Source organism: Neolamprologus multifasciatus, chromosome 4 (assembly GCF_963576455.1).
Source record: "Neolamprologus multifasciatus chromosome 4, fNeoMul1.2, whole genome shotgun sequence".
In the NCBI taxonomy this organism is placed as follows: Eukaryota; Metazoa; Chordata; class Actinopteri; order Cichliformes; family Cichlidae; genus Neolamprologus; species Neolamprologus multifasciatus.
In genome coordinates, this window is record NC_140442.1 from 16,185,736 (window position 1) to 16,204,107 (window position 18,372).

The window sequence follows — 18,372 nt, forward strand, 5'->3', positions numbered from 1 at the left end:
GAAGTAAAAGCACTTCCTCCTTCCTATCACAGCTGTAGTAGAGAAACCAGCCAGTCTAACAGGAGCGCTGACATTCTTGGCAATGGGGACCCTGAAGGTCGTCCGCCGCTGTTTCTGCTCACTTCCCAGCGCGTCTTAACGGTAACGGCCGATGTCACCGGGTTCAACCAGGAAAACTGTTCAGTTTTTGTGACTAAAAGCGGTCGGAAGTCAGGTCTTTGTAGCACAATGGCTGCGACGTAGCGCAACTTTTTTTCTTCTTTTTTTTGGTGGATGATCGACAGCGTTCGTTGGTGCCGCAAACTTTTTACGGACTTGTAGGAAGAAGCTCACGAGACTTGCAACATGAAGAAGCAGTTTAATCGTATGAAGCAACTTGCCAACCAGACTGTTGGAAGGTAGGCTACATAACATTGTTGCAACGTGATGTCATACATTATTGTGTTAGGCCAGCGCTTCTAATTTATGTCTCCCTGTTGTCATCTGGCTGGTTTTTATTGTGGACGGTGTCGGAGGGGCTGACCACGATTTTGTGTGATTAAAAAAATCTGGAGAATTTCTAAAGGTTTAGATTGCAGTGAAATTGTGTCAGAAGCACACAAAGCTTGTCCAGATGCCACAATAATGGGTTTTTTGTTTGTTTGTTTGTAAACAATACAAGAAGTTTGAAAAGTAGATTTTCCAGATTTGGTTTAAAAGTATGTGGCTGTAACTGTGGGAAAACATCTGGATTTACTAGCATTAAGTAAGTGGATTCAATGGATAAATGGCTACAACAGATTTAAAAAAAAAAATCCTTATTAATAACCTTATAATCAAATGTTCTTTTAGATTGTATAATCTATTGAACATAAAACCAATTTTAGATGAGAACAAACGGCTCTCTGCTCTCTACAATCTGCTGTAACAGTTCATGTACTATCACAGCTATTGCCTTTTATAAAATAATGGCTCAAATGTAGGCTAATGGAGGCAATGAAAGTATGATGTCTTTCTTTAAATAGAGAAGCCCTGCTTAGGATGCATGTGATACTATCAAAACATACAAACCGCATACAATAAAACAACAGTGGCAAATATTAATAGAGGCATCACTCTAAGGGATGGAGAGACTTAAATATATGATAAATAGATAAATACAAATATTTCTATTTGCTCTCTATATTGCACTCTTTTAGTGTACTTGAAGGAGGCCTCAATTCTGAATTCACTTTTGTCATCAACACCTATTTAATTAAGTCTGTCAACAGTCCCCCTTGCTTTTCTGTGGACCCAAAAATGACCCCACCTTTTACTGCACTATGTACTCACATGTGCAGTGGTATATGTTCAGTTACAGGGTAGGATGTGCTCACACGCATGTTACCTGATGGGTGTTGATAGGGCAAACTATGTATACCATCCTTCTTCCTGCGTCTCTGGTTCAGTGTCTCCATTTGTTGCTGTATTAATTAACCAGACTGCTGTCGATTAGTTTCCAAGTGATACCCTGCAGTTGCTGGCCTTGGATTCCTTGCATACATGACTCCACATGTTGTTGTGTAAGAGCAGTAAAACTCAACTGAGCAGGCAGAATGACAGCTTGCATACTGAAAGGCAAAATAGTTTGCTTGCACACACCCACTCTGGATTACTGCTGGGCGAGTTTAACATGCAAGAAATCCTCGGGTGCCATTTATACGACAGCTTAAGTAAGAGTGGGTGGGAGCTAGAAAATAAACAAAAAAAAAAAAAATCACATCAAGAACTCAAGTTAAATGTTTACACCCCCCCCCCCCCCCCCCCCCCAGTCTTTATGCTACACATGATCACACATCATAATCAAGTGAAGTTATAAAGGTCTAGATTAGATCTCTGTCACGAGCTCCGGGGTAAAACAAAAAAAGGTTTTTCTGCTAATAAATGCTCCAAATACAATTTGACAGAATTGAAATTAAGCTGGCTGTGAACATCTAGATCATAAACCAGTAAATCTGTGTCCACCCACGTGAGAGTTTGTGATGATTTGTGGTTTTCTGTTTGGCCCAGGAAAGGCTGGACGGACACACACACACACACACACACACACACACACACACACACCGGTTTTTAGTTTTTGTGGAGTAAGCATTTATGTAGCTGTTGACAGCAGAGGCATGGCAGGGTTCGGGCCGCCATGCAGCCACAGTCGTTTTTTATAAAAGAGGAAGCCAGATTTCATTTGCATGTGATTAATAAGAGGAAGCGATTCAATTTAGATGTAGTTGCATTGCGGTAGAAGATGGCAGGGTAGCGTGTTTTTATAGGACATGCTTACACAGTGTCCTTTACCAAAACGGAGTCAGTGAAACATGATATGATCCATCTCTGCGAGCAGCTTTTAAGATTTTGTGTGTTTGTTTTGGTCAGTTTTCCTACAGGTGCATGTTTTACAGTTACAGTTGTCCTTCACCTTTTTTTTTTTTCCCAAGGTCCGACTCAAGCTGTCTGTCTTTTTTTAAGAACAATAGCTTCTGGCTAGAGCCAAGCTGCACTCCACTCCAGTTCAATCGATTCTAATTCCGTGTTGATAGGAATCTAAAGATTGCTCATGCAGCTTTTTTCTTCAGAGACAAGCCTGTAAAGCCTAATGTTTAATGGCGTCATATGGATCCATGTGGAGGTATTCTAGCTGCATTACTAAACATGTTAATAAATGGCTTGTTTTCAGTTTCTGATTACTTAATACATTGGAGTCACTGACTTGTATCCATTTGACTATATTCTATTTTAAATCAGCTTCTTCTTTGTTTGGGTAAAACCATTTTGTAGCTAGGACATCTGATGCTGACTATGTGGAATAAATTGGCAAGAAAAATGCACACATTTGCGTAAATATCTTTGTGAAGACACTGACTGACCCTCTCATTAATCATAACATAAATATAACATTAAAACCAGTTCTTCACCCTCAAGCAGGCCTTTAAAGAGATGAGAAGATGTAAGGACTAACCAAAAGGTCCCCGCTTTTTCAAAATGTCCTGACTGCATTGGTTTTAAATCTCAGACCGGTCCTCATTAGGATGCTTTGACAAGTACACCTACAGGTGTGTCCCATCATCCAGACCCTAGAGATATTTAATTAAATGGAAAATGGAGAGGCATATATGAGGTACTTTTTCTGGTCTTATTGAGCACATTCACTCACACAGCTTCATTCTAGAGACACTGCTTTGCAAGACGGTCTTGGGCATTACCATAGACTAATCTTCCTACACAAGCACAGGGAGAACGTGCAAACTTCTCACAAGAAGGGCCTACTCGGGTTTGAACTCAGGACTCTTCTGCTGTGAGCCACTGTAATGCCTCACATTTTTATCTTCCACAGATTCTCACACTAATATCTGCTCAGGGGGGGAATTTGAGTATGTCTATATCTCGAAAGACTTTTCAGCAAGCTAACTGAACCCGTAATCTTCTAATCAGTGGACAACTCGCTCTACCCCCTGAGACATAGTTGCATCACTATCAAATAATTCCTTGAAACCAGAACATTTTTATATTTTAAAAACTTTAATCAAAACTTCTTTTTTAAACAAACAAAACAAAACAAAAACGTTACTTAAATGATCAAATAATAACTGATAATTTTTTAAGATGATCAACTATATATTTAACATTATTTATGAAGAACCAAAACTGTGTTCATTACAGAGAAGTTAGACTATATAAACTGCATATGGAGTACTGAGCAGCATAATTAGCAGCTCAGAGTAAAAGTTGTCTTCAGAATCATTCAAAAAATTACTTATTCATTTTATGCTTTGCAAAGTTTTACCAATGTGAATTGGAGCTCGAGACAGCAGACAGCCACCACAAGCAGTTTCGCTAAACAGTGAAAGTATTTCAGGCATGAGTGAGGTAAGCCTGTACTGCATTTTGAGAGTATAATGTGAAGATCTTATTTTTGTGTCCCACGTCAGTATTGGGTAATAATTCTTGCATGTGAGCAGATTATTTTATCCCCTGCAAGGTGTAAATCTACTGTGTGTTTCTTGGCTGGTGCTGTTAGAGGGTGGGGACAGGCCTTCAGAGATTTGTGCAAAAATACACAACATCTGTGTATGTGTTGATTGATCTATTGACGGGGAAACCAATCACTCCTTTGACAATCTCACCAGCTGAGCGAGATGTAAATCAAATGGCTAAAGAACAGTTGCTGATGTTTAAAGGGTTTGGCTTTTTGTCAGCATTTCCTTATATATTTGGGAGAGCTGTTGTGCCATAATATTTTCCACAGACTCTACTACAGTTCAGCATGTATTTGGTGTGTTTCAGAAATCAACAGGCCACCTGGCAACTTCCTCCTCACTTCATAGAAAAAGGCACACCTTTACTTGTTGCCATAACAAACACGGTGCAGATGACATCTGGGGAAGTGTGTTTTTTAGACCAGGAGGGGGATCAGCATTACATTTATGCATCGATGTTCAACATCGTTGTACAAATCCAGTTCAGTTTTAATTTGTATAGTGCTAATTTGCAAAAACAATCCAGTCAAGGTGGTTTTATAGTGCAACGTAAAGACCCTACAATCACACAACCTTCTATGAACAAACTCTTGGTGACAGTGGGAAGGAAGAACTCTCTTTTAACTAGAAGAAACCTCCAGCAGAACCAGGCTCGGGAGGGGCTGCCATCCACTGCCTGGGGGTACCAATAGTAGCAAATAAGTATATCATTATAACAACTGATTGTAGATTTCAGCTTATTCTGTTCACTTACTGCAGGCATACAGCACAGAGTGCAAACTGCAGACTGGTTGTGCTGGAGATTGTGCTCAACTTTGGTGGTCTGTAGAGTCCCAGAGTTTATTTAGCAATAGAGAGCTGTACACAAAAAGCAATAAATGCACTATACGTAAATAAGTACAAGTGCATATAATGTCAGCATCACTAGTCGCATATTTCACCAAAACCACCAAGAGAAAAAGGAGAGGAAAAGCCCAAGCACAGCTCATAACAGGCCAGTCAGGTTAACATGCCTGCAATGACACTGCGTGAAGGAGGTACACCTGTTTTTACTACAGTGAAGCCTGAGGAAAAAATGAAGGCAATGCCGGATAGTCGTAAAATGCAATAATAACTCTCTTGTGCAAGCTTTTTGTGTCTCACCTGTATTGCTGTAGGCCACGGGTGTGTTCTGTATGTCCTCAGTCTTTGACCACTGGCCTTTGTTTCTCTTCACAGGGCTGAAAAAACTGAGGTCCTGAGCGATGACCTCCTGCAGGTAAATCTTATCTTCTCTTATTTAAAGGGACTTTATGTCCAATAGTTTTTATTATCTTTAAAAAATTCCATTTGGCAGTCTAATGAGAGGTGATAAGCATTTATCCTCGAATGTGAACAATGCTGTTTTTAATGGTGGTAACTGGGTAGAAGAAGAATAAATACAAAGTCTAAATGTCATAGAAAGTTTTCTCACATCTGTGGTTTAAGAGACCTATATACTGGTGCAGCTGCATATTTCAAGCAAACTCAAGTTTATGCACATGTACAAAAACACCGTCAGGATGTGACACGACTGAATGTTTTTTTTTTTTTTAGTCCATCAGTTAAATGGCTACCAAGCAGAGTGTAATAGTTTTGTATTTTCTTATTAGTTTTTTTTTCTAGTTTTAATTTTCATCAGTTTGAAAATGTTTAGTTTTACTTTAATTTTTATTAGTTTTAGTGTTGATCCATAATGTGCTATAGTACTGTAAACATCCAGAGTCTAAATAAACATGTTTTCACATCTAGTTTTAATATTTAGTTTAGTTATATGTAACTATAATAACCTTGCTGCCAAGCCTACCTGAAAGTCAATGTAACCTTCTTTATTTAGAAAAAATGTAACAGTGCTTAAATGCAGTGAATTTGTCTGCATGATGTTTCACAGGCAACATTAACTCAACTACTCATTACGCCCAAGCTATGCAGAAAATCATCTCAACACACAAAACGTCAAACCTTGAAACAAATGGGCTACAGCAGCAAACCACACTTGTGTGCCGCTCCTCCTATGAGCTAACTGAAACTGAGGCTATATCCATCCTGTCTTGTATTAACAGTTCAGGCTCCTGGTGATGGTGTAATGGTGTGGAGGATATTTTCTTGGCACGCTTTGAGTCCCTACCTTAGTAATGTCCATATGCGTAACACCATAGCGTATCCATGTCCTGTTGGCTGCTTCCAGCAGGATAACAGCAGGGTAGCTGTATCACAAAGCTTAAATTGTCTAGTTTCTTATACATGAGAATGAATTATGCAGTCACCAGATCTCAATTCAATAAAGTACCTTTGGGATGTGGTGAAACAGGAGATTTGCATCATTGATTTACATGTGACAAAGCTGTGTGATGCTATCATGTAAATATGGAACAAAATCTCTCAGAAATGTTTCCAGCCCCTAGTTAAACGTATACCATGAAAAATGAATGTCATTCTGAAGGCAGTTTCTTAATATGACTTCACATTTAATTTTCCTCAAATCTGTTAGTCCAGTAAACTCCAGGGCCTCACTGGACTTTATTGTTGGACCCCTATAACAGTTCAGGTTTTGCCCACAGCACACGATAAAATATGTTGACACTGTGACTGGGTATCTGCCACCTATGAAAGATGTCCTGTTCACTGCTTAACCATAGCTTATTTTATGTCTGCATGTAAAACCGGCTTGTTTAGATATAATTTTCTGGTAGAGTAAAATACGGAAGTTATCAGAAGACTTACAAGCTCCTCTCAAAAGCTCTGTTAAAGCAATCATGCCTTTGCGCCTTTGTTCATGCCAAATCGGTCTGCAGTCTCGGAGTATAACTGCTGCCATTAAAACTTTACTGGCTAGTCTTTCATTCAGCATTGCCTAGCCAGCTCAAGGGTTTGGCACAGCAGAAGCGCCTTATGGTTTTCCACTCAAGGCAAGCTCTGGCGATTCTCTGTTATCTTGAAATTATACTTGATGTGCACTGTAAGCGCTGTGTGGCGGAGGGGGATGGGGAAGCTCTGGCTAGTGAAACTGTGAGATCACTGTTGGGAAAATGGTGTGAATAAATATGACAAACTGAGAGGAATAATTCATGTTCAGGGAAGAAAGCAACTTTTGTGGAAGAAGTTAAAGATGAAGACGGGGGAAAGACTCACCAACCCCCATTCTGTCAAGGAAGTCATAGTTCTATGATAGTTAGCAGCTGACCGCTGAACCCCATTCACACAAAGTAGTGCATGAGACGCATTTCTGATTGATCATCGACCTGCAACCTAGGGTGCCCTGTGCACTCATAGAACTCACTTATGATGGAAGATGGTGTTTTTGTTATGGATAAGCCATGATTGGCAAAGACATCAAATAACAGAGTGACAGGAGCTTTCTGCTGCGTTAGGCATTCCTTAAGCTCCGGCTCTCAGCAAGGAATGTTATTGGCAAATGACGAGCATAGTGGAAAACTCATGTCAGAATCTGTTATTCTTTTGCAAATAACGAAGACCTCGTATATACGCAAAGAGTCTGTTTTCAGATTTGCTGCCTGTTTAGTCATCTCCATACAATGTGTAGCTGCTGCACTACTGATTCACATAGCAGTGAATCAGTATCGCCATTGTAATTTAATCACACTGCCTGGAAAAGTTTTTTTTCCCTCTTTCCAAACATGAACAGAGAGAGAATAATTTTTCCTTTCCCCTCCCCACACTCTTCCACAATTGCCTTCCCTGAGAAGTTCAAATTGAAATTTGACTCTATATGACTTCTAGTCTTTTCTATTTTTCCATAGTCGTTTGCATTGGCTAAGGCATTCATCTTGTTTGGACACGTCCTGCTTCAGAGGGGGAGTTGAGGCTGCTGTCAGACTGGATTGTATCTCTGCTGCCTAATCTCACACTGTGAGTGAGCACAGTGAGCAAGGCTAGCGCTGGGCCCATGCCTAAGTACTCAAATTGATACGAGGGCATGATGGACTGATAATTGATAACGTGTAACAAGCAAGTGGCTACCAGTGAAACGGCTGGTGAGGAAAAACAAAACTCAGGTCTCTGTAGAGAGTTCTCCAGCCGGTTGTCTTATCTTGGGATAAAAAAAAACTAAATTTTAAACAACTCCTTTACTATTTCATCACAAGCTAAATGCTGGAGGAAAACTGTCTTACCACTTTGTCATATTTTCACTCTAACGTAAACAAAACCAGTTACAGACACATTTAAAGGACAGACACGTTTTTCTCACATAACTTATGAGACTACTCCTTTCAGTCAAACATGACACTTTGTTTTGTTTTTGCATTAAAGTCTCAATTCGGCTCAGTCATCAGCTCATCGAATAGTAAACCGGCCTGCCAACAAGGTCAGCCACAGCGTCACCTGCCAGCCGGCAGTTAACCAGCCATTCAGTCCAATCCAGAAAACATGACTGCATCCTGTGTGACTCACTAAATGTTCCATGTTTTTTTTTGTTATGGAAGGTCAGAGGTTGTCGGCTCTCTCTATTCTGATTTCATTGCTGTTTAGGGGGGAAAAGTTGGCAAGTAGACTGTAGGACTGTAAACCTTTGGACAGCTAAGTAACTGGAGAGTGGAAGTGCTCATTTCTGTTCTGTTAATTGTCTGTGTGTGGGCTTGTTTCTGCCTATGATCAGGGAGTGTTCCTGTCTTTTTTTTCTTTTTTTCCCAACTCTTATACTTGGAATCTCTCTGTTTCCTTAATGGTGGCTCTTCCTGATGATCCTACAAGTTTCAGCCCTGAGACAAACTTATTAGATTTTGTTACCACACCATTTATTATTTTAATACGGTTCCAGCCCGCACATAGCTTGTCTCTGCTGTATTACCACTATAAAGAGTTAAAGATATGCACATCTCATTTATTTATAAAAATACTTCAGAGGGTTGTATGAAAACACTTTGTCCCCCTTTGCAATTCCGACAATTCCAACTTTACCACTTGATGACTTAGGCATGCTACTGAAACCTCCATTTAATTCCAATATACTGTGTAAGTCAATTTGCAACCCACCACCATCATGTCTGAATTAATAAATCCCATATCTGCTGTCCTTGATGCCTATTCTGTGCTGTAGGGAATCTTAGCAACTTCCTCTCATATTCTCTCAGTTCTGATTAGAGATGGACCGATCCGATATTACATATCGGTCTGATACTGACGTAAATTATTGGATCGGATATCGGAGAGAAATAAAAAAAAAATGTAATCCAATCCATTAAATATCAAAAAAGCACCTCACAAAACTTGCGACATGGTGTAACTCGGCTCATAACCGTAGCACGATGCAGCAGTATGCGTCACGTGATAGAGCGGCTGTGCGTATTTGTAGCCTCGCTAGCAGTCCAGCATTTCATCTCTGAGGAAGTTATCCCAGAGAGAAGTAAAGCAAAAGTGTAAGTTCATCTCTGAATGTTTGTAAAGCATTCCCGCATTAAGCTTAACAACCGATATATGGAGCAACTGCCTCTTCTCTCTCCCTCCCTCTCCTGCTGCTACTTCAATCATGAAACTGATCAATGATCAGCTGATCGGCTTTTCTGTCGCAAGTCCATCCCTCTTGTTTGTTTATCGTCCACTTCACGCCAGAAAGAGGAAACCAGCGGCTGAACAACAGCAGCAAGTTTAAGCTTGATAAGCTGTTGTTAGAATTTATTTATGTTCTACACCAGGATAATTTTCTACGTAGCTGACGGCTGGTAACTGTGCAGGGGCGGGTCTAGCAAAGTTCAGCCAGGGGGGCCGATAGGGCATTAACAGGGAAAAGGGGGCACAAAGACATCATTTTCTTTCTTATTCTCATTTAAAATGTCTAGCCTTTAATAAATAATTATCCGAATCTTACACCCAAAGTTTTAATCTGATGTAAAATGTATAGAAGTCCATTACTGTACATAGTAACTATTAAGTCTAATATACCCTAGTAAGCTATAGTACTTTTTGCTTTGGGAAGGTACGATCTGTGCAGTCTGCAATTCTGTTGAAGAAAGATGTTGAATCTATTTAATTATTCTTGAAAAATAATTAATTTCTGTGCTTTTTTTTTCACACTGCATCAAATTAAAGTTGATTACGTCAATTAAGCATCATGAGGTGGAGGGTGGGTGGTTCCCTATATTATTATTTTATTTTATTTTATTTTTTATTTTTTCTAGGAGTTTTAGAACCCTATTGGTTAGGTTGCTTACTCTTTAAAATACCAGAATAGGGAGGATGGAGTAGGTTTAAGTTTATTAGATTGATCAGTATTGCTGAACTATGAAATATTTTGGGTGCAGTGTATTTTTTGCATACAGGTATAACAGAATAGCTTTAGTGTTTTTTGGGTTTTTTTTTTAACTTGAGTATGAATTTATACAAAAAGCAGCAAGATATTAAAAAACACATTTTTATTGATTAAAAAACACACTATATCAGATTCATATCGGTATCGGCAGATATCCAAATTTATGATATCGGTATCGGACATAAAAAAGTGGTATCCTGCCATCTCTAGTTCTGATCAACAAAAGAAAAGTTTGTGAGGTTTTTGTGAAAAAACACTTTGCAGTTTATGACAAAGTATTTTATAGACAAGCTTGTAGAATATCTTGAAGTCTGTCCCAAGTTTATTTTTGTGTGCTCTCACAAAAAAGAAGTCAATAAACAGAACCAAATGCTCTAATAACACTAGTACTGTGATTATCCAGTCTTTTCAGTCCACAATACCGCCCACTTTGCAGTCACTCAGGTCTTTTTCTTCCTTTCTGGCCAAAAGTGTTGGAAGTCTGGATGCAATTGAACTGGAATCAGCTGAATAGTGAGTGAATCAATTGGATCCAGGCAAGGAAGCCAAGTCCAGATGTGGTTTGGCATGCTGCAACAGCTGCAGGAAAGGAGGAGCAGAGTAAAGGGAGGGTGGAGTAAAGCTGTACGAGTGTATGGGAGAGACTCAAACAGGGCAAGGAGATCAGTGAATTTGGGAGGATGAAAACAAAGGAAGAAGATGGGATCAGACAGCAAATGAGCAGCTCTCAGATCTAGCGCTGCAGCTAAATGTTTATACTGAAACAGGAAGAGGAAGTGGATACTTATGGCAGGCAGCTAGTTGGGTGAAATATCAGCATGTTTTAAACTCTGGAGAGGAAAGATTTCAAGCCATCTAAGTTTATGATTTCATAAGTCTTTTAACTTTCATTCAAAACTGCTCAGTTTGTTTGTTTTTAAATTATGGCAGACGCATTATCTGCTAAAAGACACTGAAGTTATGTTTTTACAGTTTGACCATGTTGGTGATTATGCAAGCTTCAGCAGATTATTTTTTTTTTTACTTCACATAACTGCTGATCATTTACAGAGTAAATTCTCTCTATAATTGCCATATTTAGCAGACTTTTCAAACCCACATCTGGAAGAGTCAGGAACTAAAAACTCAGCAGAGCACAGTAATTCTCACAACGTCACTAAAGGTACCTGAAACTCTGCACTGGTGGTGCATTTGAGGACAGTCTGACAGTAGAGAGTTATTGGGCCAGTTATCTATACCAAGTGATGTAAAATTATCCTTTTATGTTTGTTAATCACTAATAATAGTAATTATAATAGTAACTGTAATAATAAAATTGTATCCACTACAAGTTTCTAAGCAGATTTTCCAGAAAATGTATTGAATGCAAATGTGTATTTGTCTGTGGGAGATTTACGTCCTAAGAAGAACATTCTGAAGACACTCAGACCTCTACACGGGGGATATTAAGGCGTTCCCAAGCCAACCGAGAGACGTAATCTCTCTGCTGTGTCCTGGTTCTTCCCAGTGGGACATGCCTGGAACACCTCACCCAGGAGACATCCTGGTCAGATGCCTGAACCGCCTTAGCTGGCTCCTTTTCTACTCTGAACTTCTCACCTCATCTATAAAGCTTTATTTAGACTTCTGTGGGAAATTTATGTCCTAACTTGCGTAGTAACAAAAAACTCCTTTTATCCCCACACGGCAACATTCCACGCAAACCAAGTGTTTTGTGGAGTGTGTCGAGCCGATGCGTAGTCACAGTTCTTGGGATGGGCACATCAGGTTACTTAGAAGGTTGTGGCGTAGGGCTAAAATGGGGTTCTGGTTGTGGTGTAAGTTTCGACATAGATCTGCCGCAGAAATATAATTCACAAGTTGGGGTGAGCCCAGCCACCCTTCAGTGGAAACTCATTTCCGCCACTTGTATCCACAATCAAGTAAGATTCTTGGTCATTTCCCAAAGTATGTGACAATAGGTGAAGGTGTGAACACTGATCGACCAATAAATCAGCTTGGACTCTCTCTTCACCACAACAGACAGGTACGGCATCTGTATCACTGCAACTGAATAAGTCTTAACAAGACCCCAAGATAAATAAACTCCTCCACTTGGAGCGATCACTCTCTTTGCCAGCTGAGAACCAACAGACTTGGAGGCGCTAATTTGCATCCCATCTGGTTCACACTCGATCACAGGCCGCCCCATTTTTAGACTCGAGGTCATCGCTCAATGACACTGACAAGACCAAAACCAAAACCAAATACTAATAGGAAAAAGGCACAAGAAAATATACAACATAAGAAAATCTAGCATATCATATTTGGGTCTTGCCATGCCCAAATACAACTTCAAAAGTGTTTTGTAAGGTCTTCACCAAGTGACCTGACAGCCTTGATACCCACAAACCACAGTCTCCATCAGTCCATTGATATAAAGTGTCTGGCTACAGAGGAACTCTCAACCTGATTTCTGGGACATGATAGTTTTTTCTTGGTGACTCAGTTACCGAAGGCCACAGTCCCACCCTGGTGCTGGAAAAATGAAGCAATAAAATGCAAGATTACTGTCAACTCAAAGTGTAAATATGTGTTGGTAATCCTGCTGTGTTCTTTGTAGTTGCAGATCACTGTTGTCTTAATTTTCAGCAGTTTTATCCAAATGTTGCACATGCTGTCGCATTTGGTGATTGTGTTTTTCTTGGCTCACTTGTGTCCTGTGCATCAGGGCCACCGTAGAGAAAATTAGTCAAATCAGTTGGGAGCAGACAGCAAATGAGGGCAGAATGTGGAATTGTTGTTGCTGGCTTCAAGCCTCTTAAAATTAAACCGTTTTGTCAAGCTACAAAACATATAGCATGCTATAGGGGGGTCATGGAAATGTGAGTGAAAGAGAAACAAAGACATCTAAAACCACTGGGAAAGTGTGCTTGATGCCTTCCATTACCAGTAGCTCAGGCCTGCAGTTAGACTGATGCATCTGGTTTCTTTGATAGCATCTCTCGCTTCCTGTTGTCGGTAAAGACTTGCTCTTGTCTCTGATTCCTTCCATCTGGCTGTCAGAGCTGCACGCCGTGTAACAGAATTGGACAAACAACCTACAACTGCCGTCATATTTCAAAAACACTAGCAGGGTGGAAAATATGCGAGATGAATGTGTGCATGTGCAGCATCTGTATTTTGATTTGTAGCCCTCACCTGTGTTGTTTCTGCTGAACAGGAAGGTTAAACGGTCCATTACACTTATTTCCTTCATCCTTGTTTAAATCAGTTAGCTGATCTCTTCCACGGTAGACCTGTTTTGCTTGTTCTCATTTGATAACGCTGCAGTTTATCTTTTTTTTTTTTCTTCTTTTTTTTGTGTGCCCACAGATCGAGAGGCGGCTGGAGCTGGCTCGTTTGGTGTCTCACAACACGCACAAGAGGCTGGTGTCCTGTCTGCAAGGTCAGCTGGGCACAGACACAGAGAAGAGACATGTAAGAGGCACCTTTTCTTTTTTTTCTCTGTCAGATTTATTCCATTATTTAGCTTTTTCATTTTCACTTTTTTATCCCATCATGTTAGCAACATGCCACACTTGGGATGTGGCTTCATTTACAAGAGCATAATTAGGATGAATCACTGTGACAGCCATTCTGAACTAGGGCCCTGCTATCATGTGTTTTTCTTATGTAACACATAGATATGACAGAGACTCTCCTTCCAGCTTCACTATCACCATTCGGCAGACCCAGCCCAAAGGCCAATAAAACTGACGCAACTCTGAAGGAATCCCTGTTACGTTGTCGTACTTTGATTACTTTTCTAAATTAAGTCATCTTGATGGTGCATTGTTTGGCACTCCTGCAGGCAAAGTGAAATTAACAGATAAGCGAACGTGGTTGGATCAGTTGTCCTTAAACTGTTGGGTAGAGCCACAGCAGGCAGGGTATAGATAATGAAGGGGAGAAAAAAATGAGCTGAAGCTAAGCTGAATTGGGGAGGGGGTTGTCTACATGTTGCCTTGATGCTGTAAGACCTGCCCTTATATCCCCCTTTTCGCAAATTCATATTTAAGTTAAATATATGACGTATTTGGTATTTTGGTGTTTGTGCAACTAATTTGAGTCGGATCCAAATCAGAAAAGAAAACATGTCAATGAAGGGAACGTTATTAAGAAGACTGAGCTGCTTTCTTTCTTTTTTTTCACTTGTAGAAAAAGCTGCCTTTGACCGGGCTGTCCCAGACCATGCAGGAGGGCGGCAGTCAGCTTGGAGAAGAGAGTTTGATTGGGTGAGTTTCCATCGAAAGACCAGTTTCAGCATCATTTAAGTTGAAAATATCACCTTTAAATGGGCAAAATTGGTGAACAAGTAAGTGTTTATTAAGATCAGTGTAAAAGTATTTAAATAAAAATGGGATGTGGGATCTAGCTGAAGCTCTTTACATATGTTTTACTCGCGGTGAGGAAAAGTAGTGATAACTGGGATATTTGCATATATGTCTCTGTGCACGTGAACAGCAAGATGATGGATGTGTGCGGCGAAGCCGAGGGCAAGTTGGCTTTTGAGCTGCTGCAGCATGAAATGCAGATGGAGAAAGACATTCTGGATCCTCTCAACCAGCTGGCAGAGGTAAAAGCTCATGCATACAACCATTGATTGGCTTCTTCGTTTTAATCCTTTTAAAATCATGCGCTATATTTTAAAAACAAAGACCCAGCAGCTGAGACGTCAAGCTGAACTTTGTGTTTGTTTGTATCTTTAAAATTGACACAAGGTTCTCACAGGAAAATTGCTCAAAAGTGCTCATTATACCTTTTGCAGTGCATGTGTAGTCATGTCGTTCTCATGGCTCCTCTTGTTTCTCTCACAGGTAGAGATTCCCAACATACTGAAACAGAGAAAGCAGCTTGCTAAGCTGGTTCTTGATTATGACTCTGCTAAAACACGGTACATTCCCACACAGCCTGATAACAATTTTTTTTTATTAATAGTCTTTGTATGGCTCCAATCTTTCAAATGTTTCCACTAACATGGCTGCGTTACTTAAATAATCCTTTGTTCTGCAGGTGGTTACAGGCGACCAAGTCCACCAATCCAGCCATGGCAGCTAAAGTTGACTCGCTCAAAGACGAGATGGATGAGGCACTCAATAAAGTAGAAATATGCAAGGTAGATTTCATGTCGACTCTTTCCCATGAGGCTTGCTGCGTAAGGTTAGGATAATATTTGATGAACTGGCCTAACAAAGAAGGCTTTATAAGGGGGAATAAATCAGGACACTGATACTATGCACATTTTTGGACCGAGTAATTAAAGCTCATAGCTTTGTCATATCCATGTCTTCGTGAACAGTTTCTCATTGTTTACCATACACATCATTCTTTTGTCATTGCATACAGGACCAGCTCTCTGCAGACTTGTACAACTTCGCTTCTAAAGAGGGAGACTATGCACGCTATTATGTGATGGTGAGTGCACCTCAGTTTACTGTTAATGGAAATGCAAATATGGAACGTTCCACTGTAACACAGTTACTAGGGGATGTGTGATAACCAAGTACTATGTTCACTAGGGGTGGGGGAAAAAAATCGATACTGTGTAGTATCGTGATATTTTGTTTGCTAATAATGTATCGATACAGGGACAGCAGAAATCGATATTTTGTTACAAAAAAGGTTTTTGTGCTCTGACTTCAGAGCATGTTGATCCTTTTTCTGAGCAAGAATCCTGACATTCCTTCACTGTCCATATGTGTTTAACTTTTTTTTGGCAGCAATAAACATGACAGTTTACGTATTTTAATTTAAGACATGTTTTATTTTAATTAAGTTTAAAACTTTTTTATTTAATGTAAAATTATATTTTGCATAATTTACCCTCAAATTCTTCAGTTGCTGAAGGGGCTGCATAGTTTTCATAAATTGCATAGTTCAGAATAGCTGTAATTGTACCAGATGGTTGCATTCAGTTAAGTTGGACTAGACTGTAATACAAACCATTCAGTTTGTCAACAATAAAACTGACTGAAATGAGAGAGACTGAGTGCGAGACTTTGATATTAGATAAAATGAATATTGATAAAGTTTACCTTTATGTATAGAATCTGAATATCGCAAAATATTTTAAAAAATTGCAATAATATTGTATCGTGCGTTAAGTATTGTGATAATATCGTATCGTGGGATGTATGGTGATTCCCACCTCTAATGTTCACATTAGATTTGGTGTATGTGATTTTGTGTGTGTGTGTGTTTCTGTATAACAGTTATTAGAGACCCAGGCAGAGTACCACAGGAGGTCTCTGGCAGCTCTGGAAGCAGTTATACCCACCATCCAGACACAGCAAGGTGAACAGTAAGACACAAAACATATTATTAAACATGTAAATAACATAAAAACTTCAACTTTGCTTCTTCTTTTTGTTGCTGATCTGCTGGTTTAGGGTTAGAGAAATAAAGAGTGGCTTGTCATCCTGCTTAACAGTTCTCACAAAGGACTTCACATTACAATTGTTTATTTTGTGGTCCCTTAGCAGGGTGTGCTGTTATAAATTTTGCAGGTTTTCTGTCTTATTGGCTGGTATATATCACAGACTGATGTGTGTGTATGTTGGCCCCAAACTGTTGAATTTGTTTATGACAAGAAGCTTTTATCTCATTTCAAAGTGCACTGCTTATTGCAACATAGTGAAACGACTCACTAAAATTACATCGTCACATTAGTTTTTTTTTAAGTGTGTTTATATGAACCTTAGAATCAGCTTTCTGATGTAATCTGATTATAGATTTATTGTTTGTTTGGCCCAGATTTATCCGGATGAAAGCCAGGATAACCGGATTTCGAGTTGGCTTTTTACGTTTTCATGCACATGACAAAAGAGCAATCGTATCACACAAACATACCTGCAAAGACTTCATTTAAAAGTCTAAATAAAGAATGTGGTATTGATGTTGTCAGCTGTAGAACTATATAAAAATTGTTGAAAGCCATGAAATTAACTGCAGACAGTTAGTGAAACGAGTGCCAACGCAGAACATTGCCGATGCTTGTCTCACCTAGACTCCTGGATGGAGAAGCCAGCATTTGGCACGGCGCTGGAGGAGCATCTGAAAAGGACCAACCGTGAGATCGCTCTGCCGATTGAGGCCTGCGTCATGATGCTGCTTGAGACCGGCATGAAGGAGGAGGTACGGATGGAGAGATGGAAGAAGACTTTGCTAAAGTAGGGCAAAGTTGAGGGTTAATTGACCAGAATATGGATTAAATTTGTACCCATAAACCTCCTGTGTGTTTGAACTGGAAGGACATGTGGGTCATGTGGACTGCGTTTTAAAAATGATGGCATGTAAAGTCTGGAAACATCTGTAGCCAACTTGAGGTTAGCCAGTCTTTGTCCTGTGGGAATAAAACCTCTGTGTGTGCACACAGGCATCTGTTACCCATTAGTATGATCGCTGTTGCACTCTTGAAATGAAACAGTATTACTAGACTCCCCATGAAGTACGATTCAAGACATTTCTAAATGGAAACAAACCTCTTCTTGCTGTGCATCCGTCTGGTGCTCATCCTGAAAGAGTCACATCTCTGTTGGTAGCAAAAGCATTTCTCTTTACTTTTGCAGACATTCAGTACTCGATTGTACTACTTCTTCTTTTGTGTTACCAACCCAGACTCACTTCTTTAATTTTAGGAGAGAAACAGCCTCCTGTAACCAGGCACTCCTGTGACCTTGCTCTCCCTTATTTTCTTTCCAGGGTCTATTTAGAATTGCTGCTGGAGCTTCAAAATTGAAAAAGTTGAAAGCAGCGCTGGACTGCTCCACCTCACAGCTCGAGGGCTTCTACTCTGATCCCCATGCCGTGGCTGGTACTACTTCTACAAATCCACAGAAAGTAAAAACATCAGCTCCAGGTCTTTGTCTCATGGCATATATTTTGTTTTTGATACACAGGAGCTCTCAAGTCCTACCTCAGGGAACTTCCTGAACCTCTAATGACATTTAGCCTTTATGATGAGTGGATACAGGCCTCCAAGTAAGACACTGCACACAAAGACACGACTCCTGTAATGTCCTGTAAAACACTTGTGCAGCACTAATGAACTTTAGATTCATATGAAGTATGTTTGCA

General features: G+C 39.9%; 1 protein-coding gene across 5 annotated transcripts in view; it reads left to right on the plus strand.

The window, feature by feature from the left end:
• arhgap17b (Rho GTPase activating protein 17b) overlaps positions 1–18,372 on the plus strand; it is a 26,774-nt gene continuing 8,402 nt past the window's right edge. For 3 of the 5 annotated variants that reach the window (XM_085156644.1, XM_085156645.1, XM_085156646.1), the window contains exons 1-12: positions 1–398; positions 5,208–5,247; positions 13,630–13,734; positions 14,455–14,531; positions 14,761–14,872; positions 15,114–15,190; positions 15,310–15,412; positions 15,643–15,711; positions 16,509–16,590; positions 17,303–17,430; positions 17,998–18,109; positions 18,195–18,276. In XM_085156644.1, the coding sequence (XP_085012770.1) occupies positions 346–398; positions 5,208–5,247; positions 13,630–13,734; positions 14,455–14,531; positions 14,761–14,872; positions 15,114–15,190; positions 15,310–15,412; positions 15,643–15,711; positions 16,509–16,590; positions 17,303–17,430; positions 17,998–18,109; positions 18,195–18,276 (1,040 nt within the window). In that variant the 5' untranslated portion in view covers positions 1–345. The remainder of the gene's footprint in view (positions 399–5,207; positions 5,248–13,629; positions 13,735–14,454; positions 14,532–14,760; positions 14,873–15,113; positions 15,191–15,309; positions 15,413–15,642; positions 15,712–16,508; positions 16,591–17,302; positions 17,431–17,997; positions 18,110–18,194; positions 18,277–18,372) is intronic. The other 2 variants (XM_085156643.1, XM_085156647.1) reach the window with 2 other exon arrangements.